We start from the raw sequence: 23,677 nt of genomic DNA, 5'->3' as shown, positions 1-23,677 counted from the left end.
AATGTTTTAATACAAATTTATGTAAAGCTCATAATGTAGCTCGGTCCCGAAGCTGTAGTAATGTCTGGTCAGCTGGATTTGAGTAACTCCTCGCTGTGAGTTGGAGGAACTGGACTTTTTGCGGGCCTAAAAAACAGCAAATCTGCAGCTTACATCTAGACCTCCTGTAGCTGGCTTTTCCAGAAAGAATTTCCCTGTTTGGTCCAGTTACAGGATACATGAATAACTGAATGCTTTTTGGCTCACATTAAGAAATTATATGTTTTCGTTGATTAATCAGCATGCTTGTGATTTGTCACACAATATGTAAAATTTGAAAAAACGATGAAAAAAATACTCTTTTTTATTTATTTATTTATTTTTTTATCGAGATTAACATATGAAAATGTTTATATTTGACAATAACTAGCATAAATGTTTGTTTTTGAAAATAAATTACTATAAATCACTGTAATTTGAAAGTGCCCATGTTAACAATATCATTATGGCCAGTAGTGCACAAATGGATCAGCCAGTGGAAAAAATACATTCATTGGCTGGTAATTAAATCTTTTTATTTATTAATAATGCTGATACAGATGTTGCAGACCTAAACTGAATAAAAAACAGAGAGAAACAGAGAGTTGGTCTTAAGCTGTGCTGTCCTCCTTGTTGACTTTAATCACACATGGCATTAAAAGCCATGACATCTCAGATATCACATTTATAGAAAGATGTATAATATATACAAATATATGTGTCAAATGCAGGATCATCAAACAATAACAATATCACATGCTAACAGCCGATTATCATTTAAAAATCAATTAACAAACCAGAACCAGAAACAAGAATAGTTTAGTTTTTTTTTTTTATTAAGTAGTTTAAACAAACAATATGCTGTATATTAATATCTTTTCTTCTAATCCCAACACACAAGAATGCTACAGAGTTTGTGCTATTGTTTAAGACATCTCTTAGTTCTATTTCCATTTAGTGTCAAAAACACTTATATATATTTTTTCAGTATTCACTTGAGCATCATCTCTGTTCTCAGTGTCTGCTATGCTTTGTTTAACAATCCAATCCCTCTTAACCCCACCTTTTTGTGAGCCTACTAAACTCTGTTTGGTCAGTTGGCCCAGTCTGTTTTGTAAGCGGCCCACTTATAGTGAGTTGGAATATAAATGGTCTTTACCATATCAGAGCTTCTCCAGACACCTCATCGGTACTTGATATGAACCGTAACAATGACGTCGGTTTTACTGTATCAAGTCAAGCCAATGCCCTAATCCTGCTGGCCTCTTCTTTCTTTCGAGAGACAGTAACTCTGTAATATTTATTGTTCAACTTACGCCTTGCAAATATGACAAACCAATATGCCAGGATGCATTCAACGATTTCAAGATGAGTTTTTTTGGGGGGGTTATGGCTATAACAATGCATTGAACATAGATTACAATATGCAGACACGAGAATATGCAATGAAATATTAATACAAATACAATAATCAAAATGAAAGAAAGAAACTAAAAGAAAAAGGTCATCATACTAATAGCTTAAGATTCATGTATAAACCTAGTGTATTTTGCTTAGCTATTTTTCAATCCAAGTAACAAATCAAATATAATGTTTCATAACAAAGGATTTGGTCAAGATGAAACTAGGGCTGGGCCAATAAACAATATTTTATCGAAGCGCGATAAAATTTATGTCAATACCAATGATAAACAATGATTTTGTTTACTCTTTATTGATCTAAAAGCTATTCACACAGTAGAAACGTGTAACAATGGAAATCTTAAAAGTGTGTTTTTTTTTTTTTGTTTTTTTTTGTTTTTTTGGTCACCGAAAATTTATCATCTGAATATGTAATGCCATTTAATGGACTCTCTAATTTTTGTGGCTTCAGTCATTGTTGCGGTATTCTTTTAAATCTGGAAGTATTAACAACTTATATTGAGATATACAGTTCAAGTCAGAATTATTAACCCCCCCCTGAATTATTAGCGCCCCTGTTTATTTTTTTCCCCCAATTTCTGTTCTGGGAAGATTGTTTCAGCACATTTCTAAGCATAATAGTTTTAAAAAATTATTTCAACTGATTAAATTTATCTTTTCCATAATGACAGTAAATAATATTTTCATTCATTCATTCATTCATTAATTTTCTTGTCGGCTTAGTCCCTTTATTAATCCTGGGTCGCCACAGTGGAATGAACCGCCAACTTATCCAGCAAGTTTTTACGCAGCGGATGCCCTTCCTGCCGCAACCCATCTCTGGGAAATATTTACACACACATTCACACACACACTCATACACTACGGACAATTTAGCCTACCCAATTCACCTGTACCACATGTCTTTGGACTGTGGGGGAAACCGGAGCACCCGGAGGAAACCTATGCGAAGGCAGGGAGAACATGCAAACTCCACACAGAAACGCCAACTGAGCCGAGGTTCGAACCAGCGACCCACCGACCTTCTTGTGGTGAGGCGACAGCACTACCTACTGTGCCACTGCCTCACCCCGTAAATAATAATATACTAGATATTTTTCAGCTAAGCCTAACCCTAACTTTTACAGTTACAGTTTTAACTGTAGATCTCCAACACCTGCATTAGACTATTTATGTAAGCACTGCTATTTTGCTTTTAACCACTTTTTAAGTACTCTAATCGATAGTATTTTCTAATTTTACCTGATAAATTCATGCTTATTGTCATTCTTTTGACTTGACACATTGACAGAACAAATCAACTCAACCACAGAGTTACAACTAAAGTACAAATCTATTCACATTTCAGACAGAACCCCTTCTTTCTAATTGGAGACAATAACTCTACTTATCATCCACCTTGATCTTTGCTGCTTTTTAAAAACAGCTACGCCAAAAATGTATTTTTAAATGCGACTCTTATTGAGCAGAAATGATCACGGATGATGTAAGGGCGAAGTGTGCAAAGGGATCGTTCGTACTTGGCAAACACCAGGCAGGAATGTCAGAGCTCAAAATATTTCCATTGAGCACAATCTTATCAGCTCCTCTAGTGCTGGAGACAATGGCGATCTCTGAGGTGTGTGGAGACGGAGGCGTGTGTTGACATTCTCCTGCTCTCAGCAGCAGGTACGGGTTCACTGTCCATTACAGGCCTGTTTGTTTGCTTTTCCGTTCAGGCTCACATCCCTACCAGTTGTTTGTGCTCTGGATTTTTTCTGTATAGTGTCACTTGCTCATTGTGCAGCAAAACACTTTTTGTTTCTTTTCTTCTTTTTTTGTTGATGGATGTAGGTGAACTGATGTGGTGTGTTTTTTTGTGAGCACCACCCAATATATATACGTATATACATATGTATATATGTATATATACATATGTATGTATATATATATATATATATATATATATATATATATATATATATATATATATATATATATGTATGTATGTATGTATGTATGTATGTATGTATGTATGTATGTATGTATGTATGTATGTATGTATGTATGTATGTATGTATGTATGTATGTATGTATGTATGTATGTATGTATGTATGTATGTATGTATGTATGTATATATGTATATATATATATGTATGTATGTATGTATGTATGTATATATGTATATATATATGTATGTATGTATGTATGTATGTATATATGTATATATATATGTATGTATGTATGTATATATGTATATATATATGTATGTATGTATGTATGTATGTATGTATGTATATATGTATATATGTATATATATATGTATGTATGTATGTATGTATGTATATATGTATATATATGTATGTATGTATGTATGTATGTATGTATGTATGTATGTATGTATGTATGTATGTATGTATGTATGTATGTATGTATGTATGTATGTATATATGTATATATATATATGTATGTATGTATGTATGTATGTATATATGTATATATATATGTATGTATGTATGTATGTATGTATATATGTATATATATATATATGTATGTATATATATATATATATATATATATATATATATATATATATATATATATATATATATATATATATAAATATATAAATATGTGTATGTGTGTGTGTGTGTGTGTGTGTGTGTATATTGGGTGATGCTCACCAAAATGCACGCATCTACATCTATAGCAGAGGAATGCGCTGACTGCTTGACAGCTCGCAACTTCATCTGGCACTTCATTTACATGGACACCAATACCCTGATTTTAATATGATTAAGATAATACTCTTATTAAGAGTCGACCATGTAAGCAGTGATTTTTGATTATCTCAAAGGACCACTGAGTCAAGAAATGCGGAGGTTTTTCTTTCCGCTTGCCATGCAGTATCAAACTTCATTAAAACAGAAGTCGAAAGTTAAAAATGAAACACCCGAAATTGCATGAAACTCTGGAGAAAACGCTGGAGAGCCTGGTGATGCGACAGTAATTGTTTTATACTGAAACTTGCCTTAAAAATGCGCTTCCTTGGTCTCCTTATCCATATTTGTTTGCATGTTGAACACACGTCAACCACAACAGGAAATAAAAAAACTGCAGCTGCGTTAATTGCATGCGTTAACACACTAATTTTGACAGCACTAATATATATATATATATATATATATATATATATATATATATATATATATATATATATATATATATATATATATATATATATATATATATATGTATATATATATATATATATATATATATATATGTATATATATATGTATATATATATGTGTGTGGTTTTTTTTGTAAATTTTATTAAATTTTTTTATTTATTTAAATTTTTTTTTGAGCAAGTTGTTAATGGTCCAATCCGATTCAGTGATCTATGCTAAGCTAAGCTCAAAGTATACCGCCAGACCCGGAGATCGGCTAAATGGATTCAAAAATGGTAAAACTCAACTGTGTAACTCTGGGTGACTTGTAAAATGATCCTATTTCTTGAAAAGAGTTATTGTTTCTTCAAATATTTTAACTAATAATTCAATAATGATTATAAAATACTCAGCAGAGCAAAGACTTTTTTTTTAACAAATAGGTTTTTTTTTTTTTTTCCAAGTTCCTTGCACTCTGCATTTTAGAAAATAGCAACTTTTCTTTTCCCGTAGGTCTTAGTACACGATGTAACTACAGAAAAGTCAAGCTTTAAATAGGAAAAAGTATCAAAATAACATTTTTTTAGCATTGAGATGCTAATGGTCTAATCCCATTCAATGATTTATGCTAAGCTAAAAGTGCTTCTGCCAGACCCGGAGATCGGCGGAATGGATTACAAAATGGTAAAACTCAACTGTCTAACTCTGGTTGACTTGAAAAATGAGCCTATTTCCAAAAGAGTGGAGTGTTTCTTTACATAATAAACAAATAATCCAAAATAATGAGCAGAATTGCTTGCTCTCTGGATTTTTTCGTGTCACATAACTTTCTCACTTTGTATTTTAGTTTCTTTTTTGTGAAGGATATTTGGATGCAGGTGAACAGATGTGCTGTATTTTTGTGAGCACCACCCAATATATCGCATTTTTAGCGTGTGTTATCTCTGATTTATGTACTGTGATTGTAATTATTAGCCTGTGGTGAAAAGTGTATCAATCAGTGACACAGGTATAATCATACCAGTGCAGTGCTTTTTGGCAGGTTAATTGTAAAGTTACTTTCGACTTTTAAGTAATTTAGACATGATATGTTAGCAGATCTTTGGCTTTTTGACTGTGTGTGACCTGTGTCTCCAGGAGGGGAAAGAGGATGTGTAGGAATGGCAAAAACAACAGAGGACTGGCTGTCACCTGATATGAGGGCATTTATCAGCATTTGTGCAAACAGAAAAAGAGACAGAAAACATTTTTCATCCCTTAGTTTTGCAGATACCAGCGAGACAGACTGTATTTCATTTCCTTTCTTTGTCTTTACACACACACTCATAGACACACAACGGGATCCATGGAATGTTCCGTAGAAGCAGCTGCTTGAAGGGACAGTTTAGCTAAAACTGAAAATGCTGTCATCATTTAGTCACTCGTCACTTTTTTTTTTTTTTTACTATTAATGTTAATGGTTACAGTTTTTTTTTTTTTTTTTTTGCATTCTTCAAACTATCGTTTTTTGTTTTTCAGCAGAATGTAGAAACACATAAAATGGATAAATAGTGAGTAAATGAGTAAATTTTCATTTTTGGGTAAACTATTAAAAAACAGGTGAAAGAATGAGATGTATTTAATTTAATTTAATTTAATTTAATTTAATTTAATTTAATTTAATTTAATTTAATTTAATTTAATTTAATTTAATTTAATTTAAAAAATAATTAATTTAATGAACTCAATAAAATAAAATGGAATTAACTTAATTAAAAAACATATTTAAATAAAATAAAATGTAATTTAATTTAGTGTAGTTTAGTTTATTAAATTTATAAAATTTTTAAAAAATAGTTTAATTAAATTTTAAATAAAACAATAATTTTATTTTGTTTTGATTTTTGTCTTTTTGTTTTGTTTTATTATTATTTTATAATTTTTATTTTATTAATATTTTGTACTTTTTTCATTTGAGCAATTAAGTTAGATAAGTTAACTCTTAATTACGGTTGGATGATGATGCCATCGTCCATCGCGATGTTTCACATTAGACATCATATGATACTAAATTGGTCGACATCGTCCAAACCTACTATTAATATACTGGTTTATGTTGTGCTTTCTGAAATAACATTCTTATGTATTAACAAAAATGTAATGTAAAAATGTTAAAATTAATAGGATAATTGGTTATTTTTTTCTGATATTTAAGCATTTTTCTATAATCTGTTTTGCCCATATCAAATTAACAATTTTATTTCATAAATGTAAAAAATATCATTAATTATTAATTTATATTATTATAATAATATTAGTTATACTATGAAATATTATAATAACTACTTGGTTTAGTTCAATTTTATTTTAGTTTTCATATTAGTTAACAGAAACAAATTATTTTTCTTTTATTTTGCTTTTTATGCTTTTAGAAACTGCTCAAAAATACAAAATTAAGTAAAATAAAGTTTTAGTTTAGGACTATGTAGAAAACAAAAAATAACTGCTACAAATAACTAATGCAACACACATATATATATAATACAAATATATATATATTTGTATATATACAAATACTTCAACATTATGAATAATTCAGTAAGATATAGCTAGGACAATATGTATAAAATGTAAACTAATTCATAAAATAAAATGAAAATGTTTTGCTTTTGCAACGTGTAATAATATTATATAATATTATAACAGCTAAAGGTAAAAACACTGACAAAAATTCCTACTAACTATAGTAAGATAAATTATATTAAACAAAATAAAAAAGTAAGCATAAGAACGACATCTAGGAGTTTTTGAGAAGGCACATCGAGAAGGAAAGGCAGCAACAAATGAACAGCAGTATGTTCTAATGTGTGTTTGTATCTTGCAGTTGGCTGTTCAAGATGTTCGTTTTTACCAGCAGCAAACAATGCAACATTTGGGCAGCAGAATGTAGCAGAATGGTTTGACAAGCTTCATTCTTTCTAGGACATTCAGGATATGACATAAGGTGGCCGTCAAAACCTCCCACAGCGCATCTTTGTTCTTGTCATAATGCATCTGTGCCTCTTTGTTTTCATTTGCTGTTGTATTTTCCGCCTGGCTTTACAAGGCTGCACTGCTGTCTTGCAAACAAACACTAGTGGAGATTTATTTGGTTGTCATTGAACGGTAAATACATAAACACACCGCCAGAGGTAAATGTGGGAGAGAAAAATAAAAAAAAGAAGAAGAAAAAAACAAAGTGTACTGTTTAAACTAACGTGTATCTGTTCTCATTCCAGCGACTCTGCGATAAATTAATGTGTGTCTCAGGTCATGAGTTAATGCTTTTCTAAATGTTAATGAAAAATTTCGTGAGAGATGAAAAAAAACTTTAGGATGTTGTCATGTATAGTTGCTTTTTTCATTTTTATTTATTTTTTCGCATACATTGTAATCTCAAAAGTCACAAGAAAAGCAAAAAGCTAGCAAAAACACCCCCCAAAAACAAGTTCCTTAGTCACTTATAAATGGCAATAATATTCTCTTCCCCCCCCCCCCCCCCCAAAAAAATCCAAAACAAATAAACTTGACTAAACTAAACTCAATTTTGGTTTTTGTTTTGTTTCATTTTTGTTTTATTGTTAAAACAGTCTGTTGCAGTATTAAATTAAATTAAATTAAATATAATTTAGTATTAAATTAAATTAAATTAAATGTAATTATTTTATTTTATTTTCACATACTTTCTAATCTCATTAGTATCAAGACCAACAAAAAGCTAGTAAAAACATCCCCCAAAGCAAGTTAAGTCATACTGAATCGCGTTAGAAAGCGTTAGAAAGTGTGCAATAGGCTACTCTAAAAGGCGTGAAGTCTACACAGTTTTGCGACCTTAAAGGGCTCCACAGACTTATAAAATAAGATGGTTTATTGTTGCACAAACGTGTCTGTGCATTTTCAAGACTTTTCCACATGCAACATTATCTATTGTTGATAAATCATTAATGACAATACTATCGTTTATCAACTAGTGGGACTGCCAGTAATTTGGACACATATCACGGTACTACCATAGTAATGGTAAACCTTGCAACCCACCATGTGAAAAGTAGTAAGAATAATACCTGACTTCAACAAAACTAGTAATCTATTTCTGCACTTAATTTTCTTCCGATGCCAATTTCAATTCTTTACCCCATTTTTTAAAGTATCCCTCACCAGAAAATAAAGTAGTTTTGATTGTTTATGTTTGTGTTCTTGCGTGTGTTTGAAGTCTGAGGTGAAGTTGTCCTTCTCTGAATGCCTTTCTCTGATTGGCTGAGGGAGATAGGTGTTGACTGGCAGATGGATGATAAGAGTTGGACCTGCATGAAATCCGATTGGACGATAACTGCTCACCTGGGGGAAGTGGCCTATCTGATTTTTTGATCTCAATCGTGGCCATGATAAATCTGTCAAATCAGCTTTGGCTTGACTTATCGATGTGCCATATCACCCTGCATATAACAAGAGAGAGAGACACGGCTGATAAAAAAAATAATAATAATATTTTTCCTGCCGCTGTGTGAACTTGTCACAGGGCAGGTTTTAAAGGCCTGCTGATTTATGCCCTGGTCAGCACATGCCGATGCTTCTGGGAAAAGTGTGTGAGGCCCCAAAATATGAACAAGAAGTTTGTCGTTTTTCAGGTTTTTTTCAAGAAACATAGATGCATGCATATATGCAAACATAGACTGCATGATCTTTGAAGGATCTGATTTTGTGAAAATTGAATAATTGCAATGCAAAAAAGCTTTTGTCTCGTTTCTAGTAAAAATGTCTAAAAATTCTTAATCAAGTAAAAATATTGTTTTGTTTTCATCTTAAAATGAATTAAGTCAAAATTAAGATTTTTTCCCTTTAAAACAAGCTCAATAATCTGCCAAAGTTCCACATTTTGAAAAAATAATTTTATACAATTGTATAAAATTTTTTATACAATTCATCTTTGTTACACCTGCGAACAATAGTGGAGTAACGGATCACAAATCTCATGGTTCGGTTTAATATTATACTTTTTTAGTCATGGATCTTACCATTTTTCGGATCAGTGAAAAAGGGCAACAGATGTAATTTGCTTTCCATTTATTACAAAAACAGTACTGAAAGACACTTTTGGTTTTAACAAACAGAACTTAGAACCTGTAATTTTATTAAGAATAAAATAAAGAAATAATCAGCTGAATTAAAATAAATAGTAAAATATTTAGGACTGTGAAAAATTCAATGTTACTACTACTGTTGCTGATAAATGTAGAAATCAAACATAATTTGTACAACCCATATTTATTTTTAGTCTTATTTTCAATAAAAGATTCAGTTATTCACTCATAAAACTTCATGTTTTATTGTTAGATGTGCCATTTTTAAAGAATATTTCAGTGGCATATTTTTGATGGCTGGTTGTCGCCACCTATTGGTTGAATAATGTAACTGCTGCCTACAACTTTCATTTTTGAGCGTCAAGTTTAAGGCATATGACGGTGATTAAAATTGTGTTGTTAGACTGTTTGTAACTAACTAACTAACTAACTCAGACTAAAGACTGAATCTCTTTCTTTATTTGTGTTTTCAAACACAGATTTAAATGCTGCGATTCAAAGGATTAATTAACGTATGCAAATCAGCATCATTTATAATGCATGTTGCGTAGGTGTTGAGATCTTTTAATGATGCAGCTTACAATGAATGCATAAATGCAGGCTAAACACATAGTAAATGAAAACACCTTTAATAACCAAAGAAACCCAGCACATCCCGAATAGCCAACCACAACTTGTTCTGTCATCATTATATTTTACAGGAAAGCCTAAACACTTTCGTTCATGTGAATTAAATGACACTAGAGGAGATCTCTCTGTGATCATTACAAATTTAGGACTAATCTACTAGTAAAAATAATAATAATAATCCGCAGGACACGTGTGTTCCACATTTGCTGTTTTGTGCCCAAATGTGTTAATCTCTTAAAATGATCAGTCACAAGCCTTATAAACACATGCAAAAAATAAACTTTCATTTTATTATGATTAAACTTAGCAGTGACTCTGTAAACTCTAAATGTCTTTTGTGGATCCTGGTCAACTATGATTCAGACTAAACACTACATATCTTGCTATGTGACTATCCAGGATGCACACAATGCGATATCGATGCTAAAACTAAATATTACGCAGCCCTAGAGGAATACATGCATTTATAGAAATGCTAGCTTTCATTATGTAGCATTATATACAAGTTATCACAATAGATGTGGTGTAGACAAGCATAAAACCCTTTCTTTTCCTAAACTTTATTCTGATTTAAATGGTGTTTCTTAACAATAAATCAGTCAGAATTATAAGCTCTCCTGAATTTTTAGCTCCCCTGTATATGTTTTTTCCCTTAATTTCTGTTTAACAGAAATAAGATTTTTTGTCAACAAATTTTTAAACATAATAGTTTTAAAAACTGATTTCTATTAAATTTTTTATTGTATCTCCGGCATGATAACAGTAACTAATATTGTTCAGGATACCAGTATTCAGTGCAATTTAAAGGCTCTAATAAAGTTCTATAAATCACTGTTTCTTTGGGGTTTGCGCATGCTCAGGTTGGTATCAGATTTTACAATATTGAGCCAGCAAGTTCTTGGGCGGCCTTTCCTCCTTCTTCCACTGACAATTCCCAGCATGACTGCCTTCTCAAGTGAATTGCTGCTCATGACGTGGCCAAAATAAGATCATTTCTGTTTGGTAATCTTCCAGCGAGGTCTTTGGCTTGATGCACCCCAGCACTTCCTTGTTGGTAATTCTCGCTGTCCACTGTCTGTGCAACAGTCTCCTCCAGCATCACAACTTGAACGCGTCGATCTTTCTTCTGTCTGCCTTCTTGATCATCTAGGTTTTGCAGCCATAGGTTGCTATGGAGAAGACGGTCCCATTGACTAGCCTTGCCTTAGTTGCTGATATCCTTAGTTTTCCAGATGACAGTCATGCTCATCATTATTAAACATAATTTGGGAAAAATTTGAAAAAACAAAATAAAATTCACAGGACGGCTAATAATTCTGACTTCACATTTTTGCAATTATAGAAATGCTAGCTTTTGTTATGTTGTGTTCTATACAAGTTATCACAATAAATGTTGTGTAGACGATCATAAAACCGCTCCATTTCCCAAACTCTATTCTCTTTTAGATGGTGTTTGTTAACAATAAATCACCTTTGTTTGAGCTCTGTGTAGAAATGACAGGTCTTTGCAGATGTAGAGCAGTTAAGCGTGTAGTTTTGGGCTTGTGTGGTCACAGGAGGGCCGAAACGTAACCCAGATGAATTGCTGAGGGAGTATTAGTCTGCATTGTTTCGCTTTGCTGATATTGGCGCTTAACCTTTGTCAACAAACTCTTTGAATTCTTTAACGCTAGTCATAGGAGAATCTCGATGGCGTGGATCAGAAGCTGGCCATCTCTCGGCTCATTCTTGGACGTCTAATTGGATCATTGCAGTTTGACGATTGTTAACGAATGATGTGTGCGGTAATGAAGTCATCAGACTGAGAGCTTTTGGGAAGAATGTGTGGTAGAAACTGCATAAAACTCTGTCACGAAGGAATCGCAGCCTCCACCAGCGGATTCAAAAAGGCCACACAGATGAGAAGATGCAATACATGGTTTCTTTCAGCATTTGGGAGGAAAATCTCTGTCTATTATATTCAATGTAGCATTTTCTGTTTCCCCAGGATTGATCAGAATCGAGAAACCTGGTGAAATTAGGGATTTTCTAGTACTTTAAAAAAATTACTATTCTATGAACAAATCCATCAAATTGAAGGCAAAATAATTTTTTTTTTTATCGATTTTATCTGCTTTTAACATTTTTCAAATCTGTGCCATTATGCTTTTTAGACATTCAACTTCTTTTAGGATGCCTTTCACATTTGTGGGTTCGGTTCATTTGATCAGGATCAAGGGCAAAAAATTATACATTGTAGCATTTTCCTGACGTTTTTGGGTCCTTTTCACACCACACTGATTGCTTTGGTCCAAACCAGTTGAAAAGAACCAAAATGCAGTCATCTGACAAAATCCACATCACTCATTGGCCAGATGATATTGAATGTATTTCCTAAACTGCTTTTTTTTACCATGAAGCGACGACTGTGCTGGCGGATTGTATCCCTGGTCATAGTATACTATATAGTTTATATACATCACTTTAGACCAGGGGTCACCAATCCTGTCCCTTCAGGGTTTTGCTCCAACTTGCCTCAACACACCTGCCTGGATGTTTCAAGTATACCTAGTAAGACCTTGATTAGCTTGTTTAGGTGTGTTTGACTTTGGGTTGGAGCTAAAATCTGCAGGACACCGGCCCTCCAGGAACAAGTTTGGTGACCACTGCTTTGGACAAACAATACATTTCGGGAATAAAGTGCGACTGTGGCTAAAAACAATGTTTTAATGCATTGCAAATGGCTAAGGCGCATCACAAGTCACTTCAGGAGGAGACGCGAATTAATTTAGCTAAAATTAAATAATCCAACGATCCATCAGGTAATGTTGCCCTCCCCCACCCCCTCTGTTTAAAATTGTTGGTAAAGCGATGTCAACAAATATTCTTCCTCTGTTCTAGTTCGCATCATGTTCTCACCACAAAACAAACTGCTTCAGGGTTTCGTTTGAAAGCGTACCAAGACCATCTCTTCAAGGAGGGCTCGGTGCACTTTTTTTGGTCCGCTTTTGGTGCGCACTCGAGTGCGATTGCTACATTCACACCTGCCCAAACGAACCGCACCAAGATTGAAAACAAACTCTAGTGTGATTCAACCGAATTAAATAAGGCAGGTGTGATAACACCCTTATTGTTACAACCTAAAAAAATATTTGTAAAGCACAAAGTTGGCCCAAATATTCTCTCTTGCAGTAAGCACTTAGTGTTCTTGATAAAAGAAACTTCGTAGGGTTTAATATATCAATACACACTTTAGTTTCTTCTTTAACTGTTTGTATTAGCAGACAAAAAACGAAAAAGGAAACAATGCGACAAAACAAAATAAAAAGGCCCCCTATGCAGCAGCCACAAAAAGGTCTATAAAGTCTCCTCCCCTACTGTAAAGTGGGCGTGGCACTGCAGCTCATTTACATTTAAAGAAAATCATGTCTTTTTTTTTTTTTTCCTGCTAACAGATTTTTAGCATTTATACATGTGATATTTGTAGTATTTTAGGCTGACACATACTAGGGAAGCTTGAGAGTTGGAAATTGTATAACAGGACTCCCTTAATGTGATGAAAGAAGTATATTTTGGTGCATTTATTTAATCAAATTACCCTAAAACAGTAATAGTGATAGATGCCAACCATCGAAGACTTTGGATGAATACTCTTCATTGAGCCTGTAGACATACACATCACCTATATACTAAATAACTGCAGGTTATATATAATAACTTTAACTGTAAAAGCTATTCATTACTAGTTAATTAGTTACAGTTATTAGTACCTAATAAAGTTATGGTAACTAATAACCTTAACCTTTCTGAATTTGATTGTAAGGCAATAATGTGCACATTTTGTAAAGCTGCTTTGAAACGATATTTTTTGTGAAAAGAGTTATACAAATAAACTTTAATTATTAGTTCATGTCCCCAAATATAAAATGTAGTTACAACATCGTCCAGCAGGGGCTTAACAGGCTAGCCCTCACTCCTTTGCTAAATCCTGGAATCTGAAGCCCTCATGAATGCATATTCTGCTATATTTTACTGCACAACAGCTGTGGTCTGTGTGCTTATTAACATCGGCATTGTTTCTAGTTTGTTTTCAAACCCGGCCATGTGCACTTCTGCTTCTCCTCGAGGGATTTCAGTGAGAATGTGCTAATCCTACTGTTCAGAAACACAGTGGAGGAACCATTAGCTGAGGTCGAGCAAGTGGAAAATGAGTGGGGAAAGTATGAAGCAAAGTAAATTGCACACCATCGCTGAAAGGTCATGTGGTTGAGCTCTCAGCCGCCATTCCTGAAAGGCTTTTGATTGGGAATATGATTGGCAAATATAGACATGGCAACCATTTTTAGCCAATCAAAAAACAGCAGCTATCCTAAAGTGTAAAAGTGAACAAAAATAAAGCCTTTTATAAATATTCTTATATTCTTTTCCTCAAGAGTTTTATTGGTGCTGAAAGCTCATATGAACACAATTTAGTCTTGATTGATGGCTCCTGTAGTTCACAGATTGTTGTCTTATACTGCTTTTATTGTTCTAGGAAAATATATTGTAATGTAAAAACAATGCTCTCCTTCACCGTAGGTTCATGCAGAGATGGTGTGTCATTTTTTTGTGTTCTTCGTGTCACAAAAATGGAATTCTGTTTTGATGTAACACTTCCAAACGGCTGCAGTTTTTGGAAGAAAGAAAATGAAATTGGCATTAGTTGAGTCGGTGTTGCTATGCTGAAATTCTCAAACAATAACAATGACTATTTTTTAATAGGATTGTGTGAGATTTATTGTCTGCAATGTTGTTTTTATGATGTGAGAGCTGCTGTTATCGAATATGTCACTCACTTTGCAAACATACAAAAAAAAAAAAGGAGAATGTTTTGAGAGTCCTCAAGTGTTTACTGCTCAATGAAGCCTACCTGAATGATGTTTGAATATCATTATAATTTAAGTTAGGGGACAAATACTACGTATATAAGGACTATTGAGGATGTGATGAGTTTTTACTACAGTTCAGCTAACAAGAAATAGTAAATCAGTCGCATTTCAGACTAGGACTAGGAGCAATTTAGCCTAAAATCTAAAGCTTGATTAATTGAACATTTTAACTCGATTATGATTAAGGAACACATGTTTTATGTATTCATTTAATTTTTTCGCCCTCATAGTTCGGACAGGTTTTGTACAGTAAATATGCTCCCAGAGATTTTTGAAAGAAGGGTGCATTACTTGTTTTTAAAAGAACTGAAAAAAACACACACTACTATCTGCCATCTATGATTATTTATTGAACATTAATGTTGAACAACTAAAACACACATTGAATAAAACCAGTAGTCGCTTATTTTTTTATAAAAAGTGAAATTAAATAACTTGCACTTGGAAAATAAAAGTAGAAGAAAAGCAGTAACTTTTCTAAATAAAATAACTCTTGTATATTCTGTTAATAATATTTTAAACAGTGCATTTCTTGCATCTTTTGTAAGCTGACCAATCACAGAGCTTGCACTATGCATTGTCGCAATATGTAGTTACATTTTTGAGAGGTGTGTGTCAGCGTCGGTGTCAGCCATGGTGAGGGGTCTCTGACCATGTGAGGGCTGTGGAACATATGCATGTGCTCAACGCAGAAGTATAAACAGAGCGGGGTCACGTGACTCCACACGTGGTAGGGAAAGTAATTGGAAAAATCGAACTGGAAAAAATGTTTTATTATAAGTTCTGAATGTCGACTTTGATTACTTTTTTATTAATTGGCCAGGCTTATTTCAGACACAGTTCTGACTTTTTGTTTTCCGGCATAAAGATGGTAACTTGCTTAGCTCTAAAGTTAACAGTTTGGAGTGAATTATTCCACAAATCACAGATTTAGACAGAAGCTTGATGCTACCAACTGATGGTTTTTGTGCCATTTTTATTATTATTCATTACAAAACTGGTCTTAACCAGTCAATTATCATTTTAAAAAATCCCAAATATATTATGATTTTATTTTATTGTCAATATTGCAGACATTATATTAAACGCACCAATATGTACACTTTTCTGTAAGAACTTTTTCTGTAAAATATGTTGAACTGAGCTAAAATCGCATCGGATTACATTACATAGTATTCCTTTTTTGATTGACATTCAAATTTTAGTTGCTTTGGATGTATAAGTTGCAACAAATTCATACACGACTCAAATTCTGGAAAATATTATGCTTTTTTTATTTGAAAATCATTATTATTATTATTTATTAAAATATAACATTTTTATAATTTTCCTCAAAAAAAATTCTGTTGCTTGTTTAAACGACTTATTTAAAATGAGCTGAATCAACGAAATTTATCCGTTTTTTTTCCCCATTAAACTTAATTGTTTTGTGTTTTTAAATGCAGTTAACTTAATAAATTTGTGTTGGGACAACATGAAGGCATTGTGTGCGACCCAGTATTTTTTACAGTGCTGATTTGACAGAATTATAAAACCTACATGCCCTACAATGCCCTTTAGGTGAATTTAGAATTTCACCATACCACTGTGATTAAAACAATGTAATATTAAAACCATTTGGTGTAGTTGTAAAACCAGATGATTCAGAAAACGAGGCACCAAATGAGAACCATGGTGCTCAATAAGAAGATCCATCTGCTGTGTTATTAATCTCCTAGCAATGCTGTTATTTATTAGAGTTTATCTTAACAAGCTCATTGCCTTTGGGCAGTAAACAAACAATGCAAAAACAACGTCTGACCTACCTTCAGTCCAGCGGTTCTTTCACAAGCTCTGGGTTTATTTGTTCTCTGTTTAATGCAAATATAAATATAAAATCGGTCACCACGTGAGATCATCTGCTCTTCACGCGCAAGTTCTGTTTCCATTACATCTGAGTGTGGGTTTGCACTTTTGTCCACTGTCGTCCTTCATTTGATTGCTGTATGTACCTTTTTTGACTCTCCTAAAGCATAAAATTATCAATATTATTATTAAACTTTTAAATATTTCCCAAATGATGTTTAACAAAGCAAGGACATTTTCACAGTGTGTATGATGATATTTTTTCTTCTGGAGAAACTCTTATTTGTTTTATTTTGGCTAAAAGGTCAATTATTAGCCCCTTTAAGTTATTTTTTTTCGATAGTCTGCAGAACAAACGTCGACATGGTTATTCAGTAACTTACCTAATTACACTAACCTGCCTAGTTAACCTAATTAACCTAGTTAAGCCTTTAAATGTCACTTTAAGCTGTATAGAAGTGTCTTAAAAAATACCTAGTCAAATGTTATTTACTGTTATCATGGCAGAGATAAAATAAATCAGTTATTTAAAATGAGTTATTAAAACTATTATGTTCAGAAATGTGTTAAAATCTTCTCTCCATTAAACAGAAATCGGGGAAAAAATAAACAGTGGGGCTAATAATTCTGACTTCAACTGTTTCTAAAATGTTTCTTTGTTTTTATATCATATTATAACCCTCTTATCATATTATAACTCTGCATGTGTAAAATAGAATTTAAAATTTGCAATTAGAATTTTCAATGTCATTATTCTGAAGCATGTACTGTAAGTAGAAAATCACAATATTAACAAGATAATCATTTCCAAAGGTTTATGTCAAATGTAAATCTTTTTTGCTCCCTGAAATAAAATAAATGTGTCCTGAATTTCTTTTTTTCTAAAAATAAACTGTAAAATCTATATTATTTTACATAAAATTTCGATATTATGTATCAAGTTTGTATGTAAATATTACGATATGTAAAATAATAACACTTGATATTTATAATATTTATGATATTGATGACTTGATATTTATAAAGACTTGATATTATAACTTAATATCATGATATATAAAATATAATGACGATGTTATCTGTCATATGATGATTTATGACCATAATCTTTTGTTTTGTAGTCTTTAAAATGTCATTATATTTTATATATATATTTTTTGTGCTAGCATTAGTTATTTTTTCTTTAAGTTTACCTAAATGAAAATAATAGACATTTGCATGATTTTATGTAGATAGATCAGCAGTGAGATGAACACAACAGAACATTCATTTTGTCTTGGTTTTGTATTCGTAGTGTTTTTCCTCATGCTCTGAAAGTATTTTATTACATACTTCAGTCTTCATTAATGTCATGAAGTCATTGGGCTCCAGACCTTAAAGTCAGTTCTGTCTCAGATTCTCATTAGTGTTTTTGTGTGTTTCCTTCCACAGGCTGCGCATGGCCCAGAGAGCCATCAAGCAGACTCAGGTGACTGTTCAGAAGATTGGGAAGGAAATTGAAGAGAAACTGAGGACAACAGCGTCCTGCACGGAAAAGGTGAGAGCCAGCAAATCAAACCAGTGAGCTGTATCATAAAACCGTACTACTTCTCTCATTCACTTAGCCCTTCTTAGTGCATGTCCCAAGGTGCTTTACATGAGTTAGTCTTTTTTCATTCATCGAATATTAAATAGCAGGTTATTAGAATTAACAATAAACTTTCAGCAGATTATAAATAACCACACCATCTTAAGACAAGTGATTCCACGACAGTATTAAAGACTAGAATATTACTCTAATATATGGGACGCAAAGAGAAAATACTTTGTAAAACATTAAACACAAAAGAGCTTTGCAAATAATCTTGCGTTAAAATACATATTTTCCCAACAGATAAAAAATAAAACACAAAGCCAAACATACCTTTCATTCAGTTTGCACTATACAGTATCTATGGATTATTTTTAGCGCAGTCTTATTCTTTAAAATTATTTGATTGATTACTTTTGAATAGAAGTTCTTCAAATCTGAAGTGCAACCATAATTTGAAAGACAGTAGTCACGTGTGTAAAAGCTGAAATGAGTGAGTGAATTCTGAATGAGTGAGTGAATTAGTGTGAGCCAGAGAACAGTCTGTCATCCACATTTTTCCAGTCCTTTTTTTGCTTCATAAATTAAAATGTTATTTTGGTTTCTTATTTAATGTATTATTGGATAATATAGATTTTTTTTCTTCTTTTGTATCATTAGTATCATGTTTTTTTTCATTTAAACTTGTTAAAGCTTTAATTTTTTTTGTCAATTTTTTTTGTCCTAATTTTATTTTTATATTAATTTAAAATAAAAGGTTTGTGTTAAACTAAATTGTATTCTAAATTTTTTTTGGGCAGCTAGGTTAGATAAAATATTTATTTATTTATTTATTTTCATTTTTAATCTGTTTATTAAACTTTTACAGATATAACAAAGCTTTTTTTACAGAGAAATTTAAACAAATATTATTCCCAACCCTACCATCTAAACAAGTAGAAATTACATTGGGGAAAAGAAAAAAAGAAAAGAAAAAACAAACAAAAACAAATTAAATAAATAAATTGCAAAAATAAAAAAAAACAAAAATCAATAAATTAAAAAAAAAAAAAACTGTACAGAACACAAATACTGTTTACCTTGATTACCCAAAATTACAAACATTAATCCTCAGGTATTTATACAAAGTACCTAATTACATTTGCACTTAAAAGGCCATAAGATTTAGTTTGACATATTGTAGAGATACTGACATGCTCAGAAAATAAAATTCTAAATGGGTCCCATGTTTCAGAAAAAGCCTTAATATTGCCATTTATTGTAAACCTGATTTTTACCAAAATGGATGAAGCTAATTGAATTCCAACCAGTTGTCCAACCTCGGGGGAAATCTTAGTGTCCATAATAAAAAATACACGGACTTGCTAACATTGTCAAAAATGCATGGGAATTTGCTGTACAACTCTTGATAACCCTGCTATATTCAGAGAAAGTCAAAAGTTTTTTTTATTTTATCAGTTTTTTTTTTTATTTTACGCGGGACTTTAAAGTCTCAATGTCTTAAATTTCAGAAATAAAATTTTAGGCCTTAAAAAGACTTTAGTGTTTAAAAAAAATTTAGTGTTGTAGGACTTAAATCATTTTAAACAGGTCTTAATTTTCCTATGTGCAAATAAAACTACCCAATTGGGCTGATGACTAGGGCTGGGTATCGAGTTCCATACTTTTTAAGCACTGACAGAATTGTCTCGATACTATCGAGTATCGAAAAAATCATTTTCGTTCGGTACCAAATTTCGATACCCAAGGGTATAATCTTGTCGACGTCAGTAAGCTAGAAAACCTGCGGCATCCTTAACGTGCCCGGATCAAATGCTGGTGATTAGCAGCAGCGAGGCTGTCTTGAAAATCTATAGTTTAAGCCCACTCGCTCAGAGCTCTTCAAATGTGAGGCTGTCATGTGTACACTACACTTTAAAACATTTTTGCATTGTTGACTGCAAGATCACGCCGGCGCAGTCATCATAACAACGTGCCCACCACAAGCGTCATTCCCCGTGACTGATGAGGATGACTGCGCGATGGCTGGGGCTCCGAAAGGTAAACAGACATGACGGCCCTTTCCCACCTCCTCCGCCTCAAAATCATTTTAAAATTGGGCGAACTTCGTGTTGTAACTTTTGCTTTTTGACGCTATTAGTACAAGCACTGCGAGCTACACATAGAACAACTTATTTTCTCTAACACCAGTGCGCACACATCTTCAACTACACACACACATCAGGGCTATACCATTACATAAACTGCGTGGGGGTAAATCAGGACTGAACCATTTACTGCTTATACTACTCTTTGCATATTTCGCAGTGACTAGTGTGGCACAGATGGCAGAACTCGCCCAACAGGTCTGCCACTTTTCACGCTCATAAACAGTCATAAAGTCCTCGTGCTGCAGGAATTATGAGGTTGCTGAAGGTGCGCAGCTGTCGTGCAGTGAGGGGTTTGCATCTTTAATAAACTATGACAGTTTGCGTTCACTGAACAGTATGAATGATTAATAAATCCATATGAAACAGCCCCTTAAAAGTCATGTCTCGCTTTCAGTTTCGAGGTTAGGTGCGTTTTGCACTGACACACTAGTGTACCACGCCAAAGCCCAAGTAAACCACGCTCAGGCCCACTGTTAGTGTGAGTACACCCTAAAAGAACGTGTAACGGACAAGCAAAAAAATTTGATATAGGCAACAAATCGGAATTGAGCATCAAGACCTGACAGTGTAAACGGGGTTTGTGCTGGGTACATTTATTAATCCCTTTTTTTTGGACCTAATGTACGCTGTGTTACCTAGCTAAGTTGATACTAAAATGCTTTAAGGTTAACAGTAAATGATGAAATTTACCTTCCATTAAACTTATCTTATTTAAATGTCCTTATCCTTGGCTGCATTAACAGTTTAGCTTTCATGTTTTTTCCAAATTAATGTTATAGTCTCTGCTCCTGCTGAAAGATGAAAGACACAGGACCGTTACAATTTTATTGTTAAAGGTTTGCTGCCGTTTTCTACTGTGGAGAAAGATTAGATTTACTGGATATGCATTTTTCAATGCCCAGAAAGGAACCAAAAACATAGCATAGTCAAAATAAGTCCATGTGATATAAGTGGTTCAATCATAATTATATGAAGCTGCGAGAATACTCCTGTGTGCAAAGTACACAAAAACAACTTTATTCAACGATTTATCTATGAGAGGATCCGAAAGCTCTTAGATTAAATCCAAAATATGACATTTGAAAATAATTAATGACAGGATTTAAATTTTTGGGTGAACTAAACCTTTAAACAGCAGTAAGCCTCACAAATACTTAAAATGGATTGACTGAAAACTGCTTGAACTTTATTAAAACTGTTTGCACTTATATATTGTGTGAACTACACTTTGTTCATTTTGTGCTTTTGTTCCTTTGTTTATTGGTCTTAGAGATAAGCCTGCTGTGAAAAGTGTCACAAACATCCTGAAAAAATAAAACCAAAGCTTCTCTGAGATTATGTGTTATGTAATCTTGTTAAAATATATTTCTTAAAATAAAAGTATTGAAAAACGTATCGTTCGGAACCGGTATCGAATGCAGGGTATCGGTATCGACAATTTGATGACCAATAACCAATAATCAATGTCAAAACTTATTTTTTTTATATACTGAATAATTTTTTATTGCAAAGAGATACAAAAACATCTGTTCTCAGAATTCAGATTAGAGAAAAATTCTCTAATCAGGGAAAGAAAACTAAAGCAACACATCCCTTTACATCAGGGGTCACCAATCTCAGTCCTGGAGGGCCGGTGTCCCTTCAGAGTTTAGCTCCAACTTGCCTCAACACACCTGCTTGGGTGTTTCAAGTATACCTAGTAAGATCTTGATTAGCTTGATCAGGTGCGTTAGATTAGGGTTGGAGCTAAAATCTGCAGGACTCCAGAAACAAGTTTGGTGACCACTGCTTTACATGATCTTCCATTAAGAACCTATTACAGAAGTAACTGGGCCATTAGAAAAAATCCTTAGGGCTTACTCACACTATGCTATCCGAACCATGCCCGGGTGCATTTCCCAGTTTGTTTCACAAGTGTAAGTGCCCCAAATCGCCTGAGCCCGAAACTAAAGCTGCGACATCACTTTTAACAGTCACATCATCGATGACGTAGGGCTCTATTTTGACAGTCCGTGTGCAAAGTGCAGGGCGCAAGCGCTTTCAGGGCATGTCAGAATCCACTTTTGCTAATATTAGGATGGAAAAATCCGCTTTGCACCATGGCACATGATCTAAAAGGGTTGAGCTTATTTTCCTAATTAGTTATAGGTGTTTTGAGAATAAACCAATCAGAGTCTCATCTCCCATTCCGTTTAAGAGCCAGTTACGGCGCACCATAAGCGCATTTGCTATTTACATGACGTAAAGTAAGTGTGTATGCTGAGAAAATATTATATACTTTTCCTTCTATGCTAATGAAGGACTACTGAGACATTCGAAGCATGGGATGGGTCCTCCTGGTGAGGCAGAGTTCCTCACAGCTCCGATACACATCTTTGCCATTTGCTTAGAGTAACCATGTGCTCTTCACCATACACAATTCATCTACTTGTGTTCTTCTTTCAGATAACTTAGTCATGTTTGGTGTCATTTGACAGTTTATGACTTCAGTGTTGTAGTGATGAATTCAACAGAGACATTGATTAATTGTATTTCAATCTACAATATATTTACTATTGTTGAGTCATGACCTGAGGAGAGTGTGTTAATGTTCTTCTCCCCCACTTTATCTCCTCAACTTTGCTCTCATGTTCAGCTGGTTTTGGGGGGTTGGTTTTCACTCATGTTTGACAATGCTTTGCTCAGGGTATAATAAGGAGAGGTAAGTGTTGATCTGGGAGAATGGCTTTTACTCTGCATCTCCCGCACACCAGTGCGTAGCCTCATATGCTAACAAAGGCAGTTTCACTGTCTTTGTTGCTCAGCAGTGCATACGTTACAGCTAATTTCTTTATACAGTATGTTAGTTTGTTTCATTCTTATGTCTGTATATTTGATCATGTA

General features: G+C 33.3%; 1 protein-coding gene across 3 annotated transcripts in view; it reads left to right on the top strand.

Moving 5' to 3' along the window:
• Positions 1-23,677, top strand: part of uvrag (UV radiation resistance associated gene) — a 225,592-nt gene that overhangs the window by 45,175 nt on the left and 156,740 nt on the right. For 2 of the 3 annotated variants that reach the window (XM_087269117.1, XM_087269118.1), the window contains exon 7: positions 18,506-18,611. In XM_087269117.1, the coding sequence (XP_087125243.1) occupies positions 18,506-18,611 (106 nt within the window). 3 annotated transcript variants of the gene reach the window in all.

The sequence above is a fragment of the Danio rerio genome, chromosome 10, assembly GCF_052040795.2.
Source record: "Danio rerio strain M-AB ecotype USA chromosome 10, GRCz13ab, whole genome shotgun sequence".
Lineage (NCBI taxonomy): Eukaryota > Metazoa > Chordata > Actinopteri > Cypriniformes > Danionidae > Danio > Danio rerio.
This window is presented reverse-complemented; position numbering and strand designations above follow the sequence as displayed.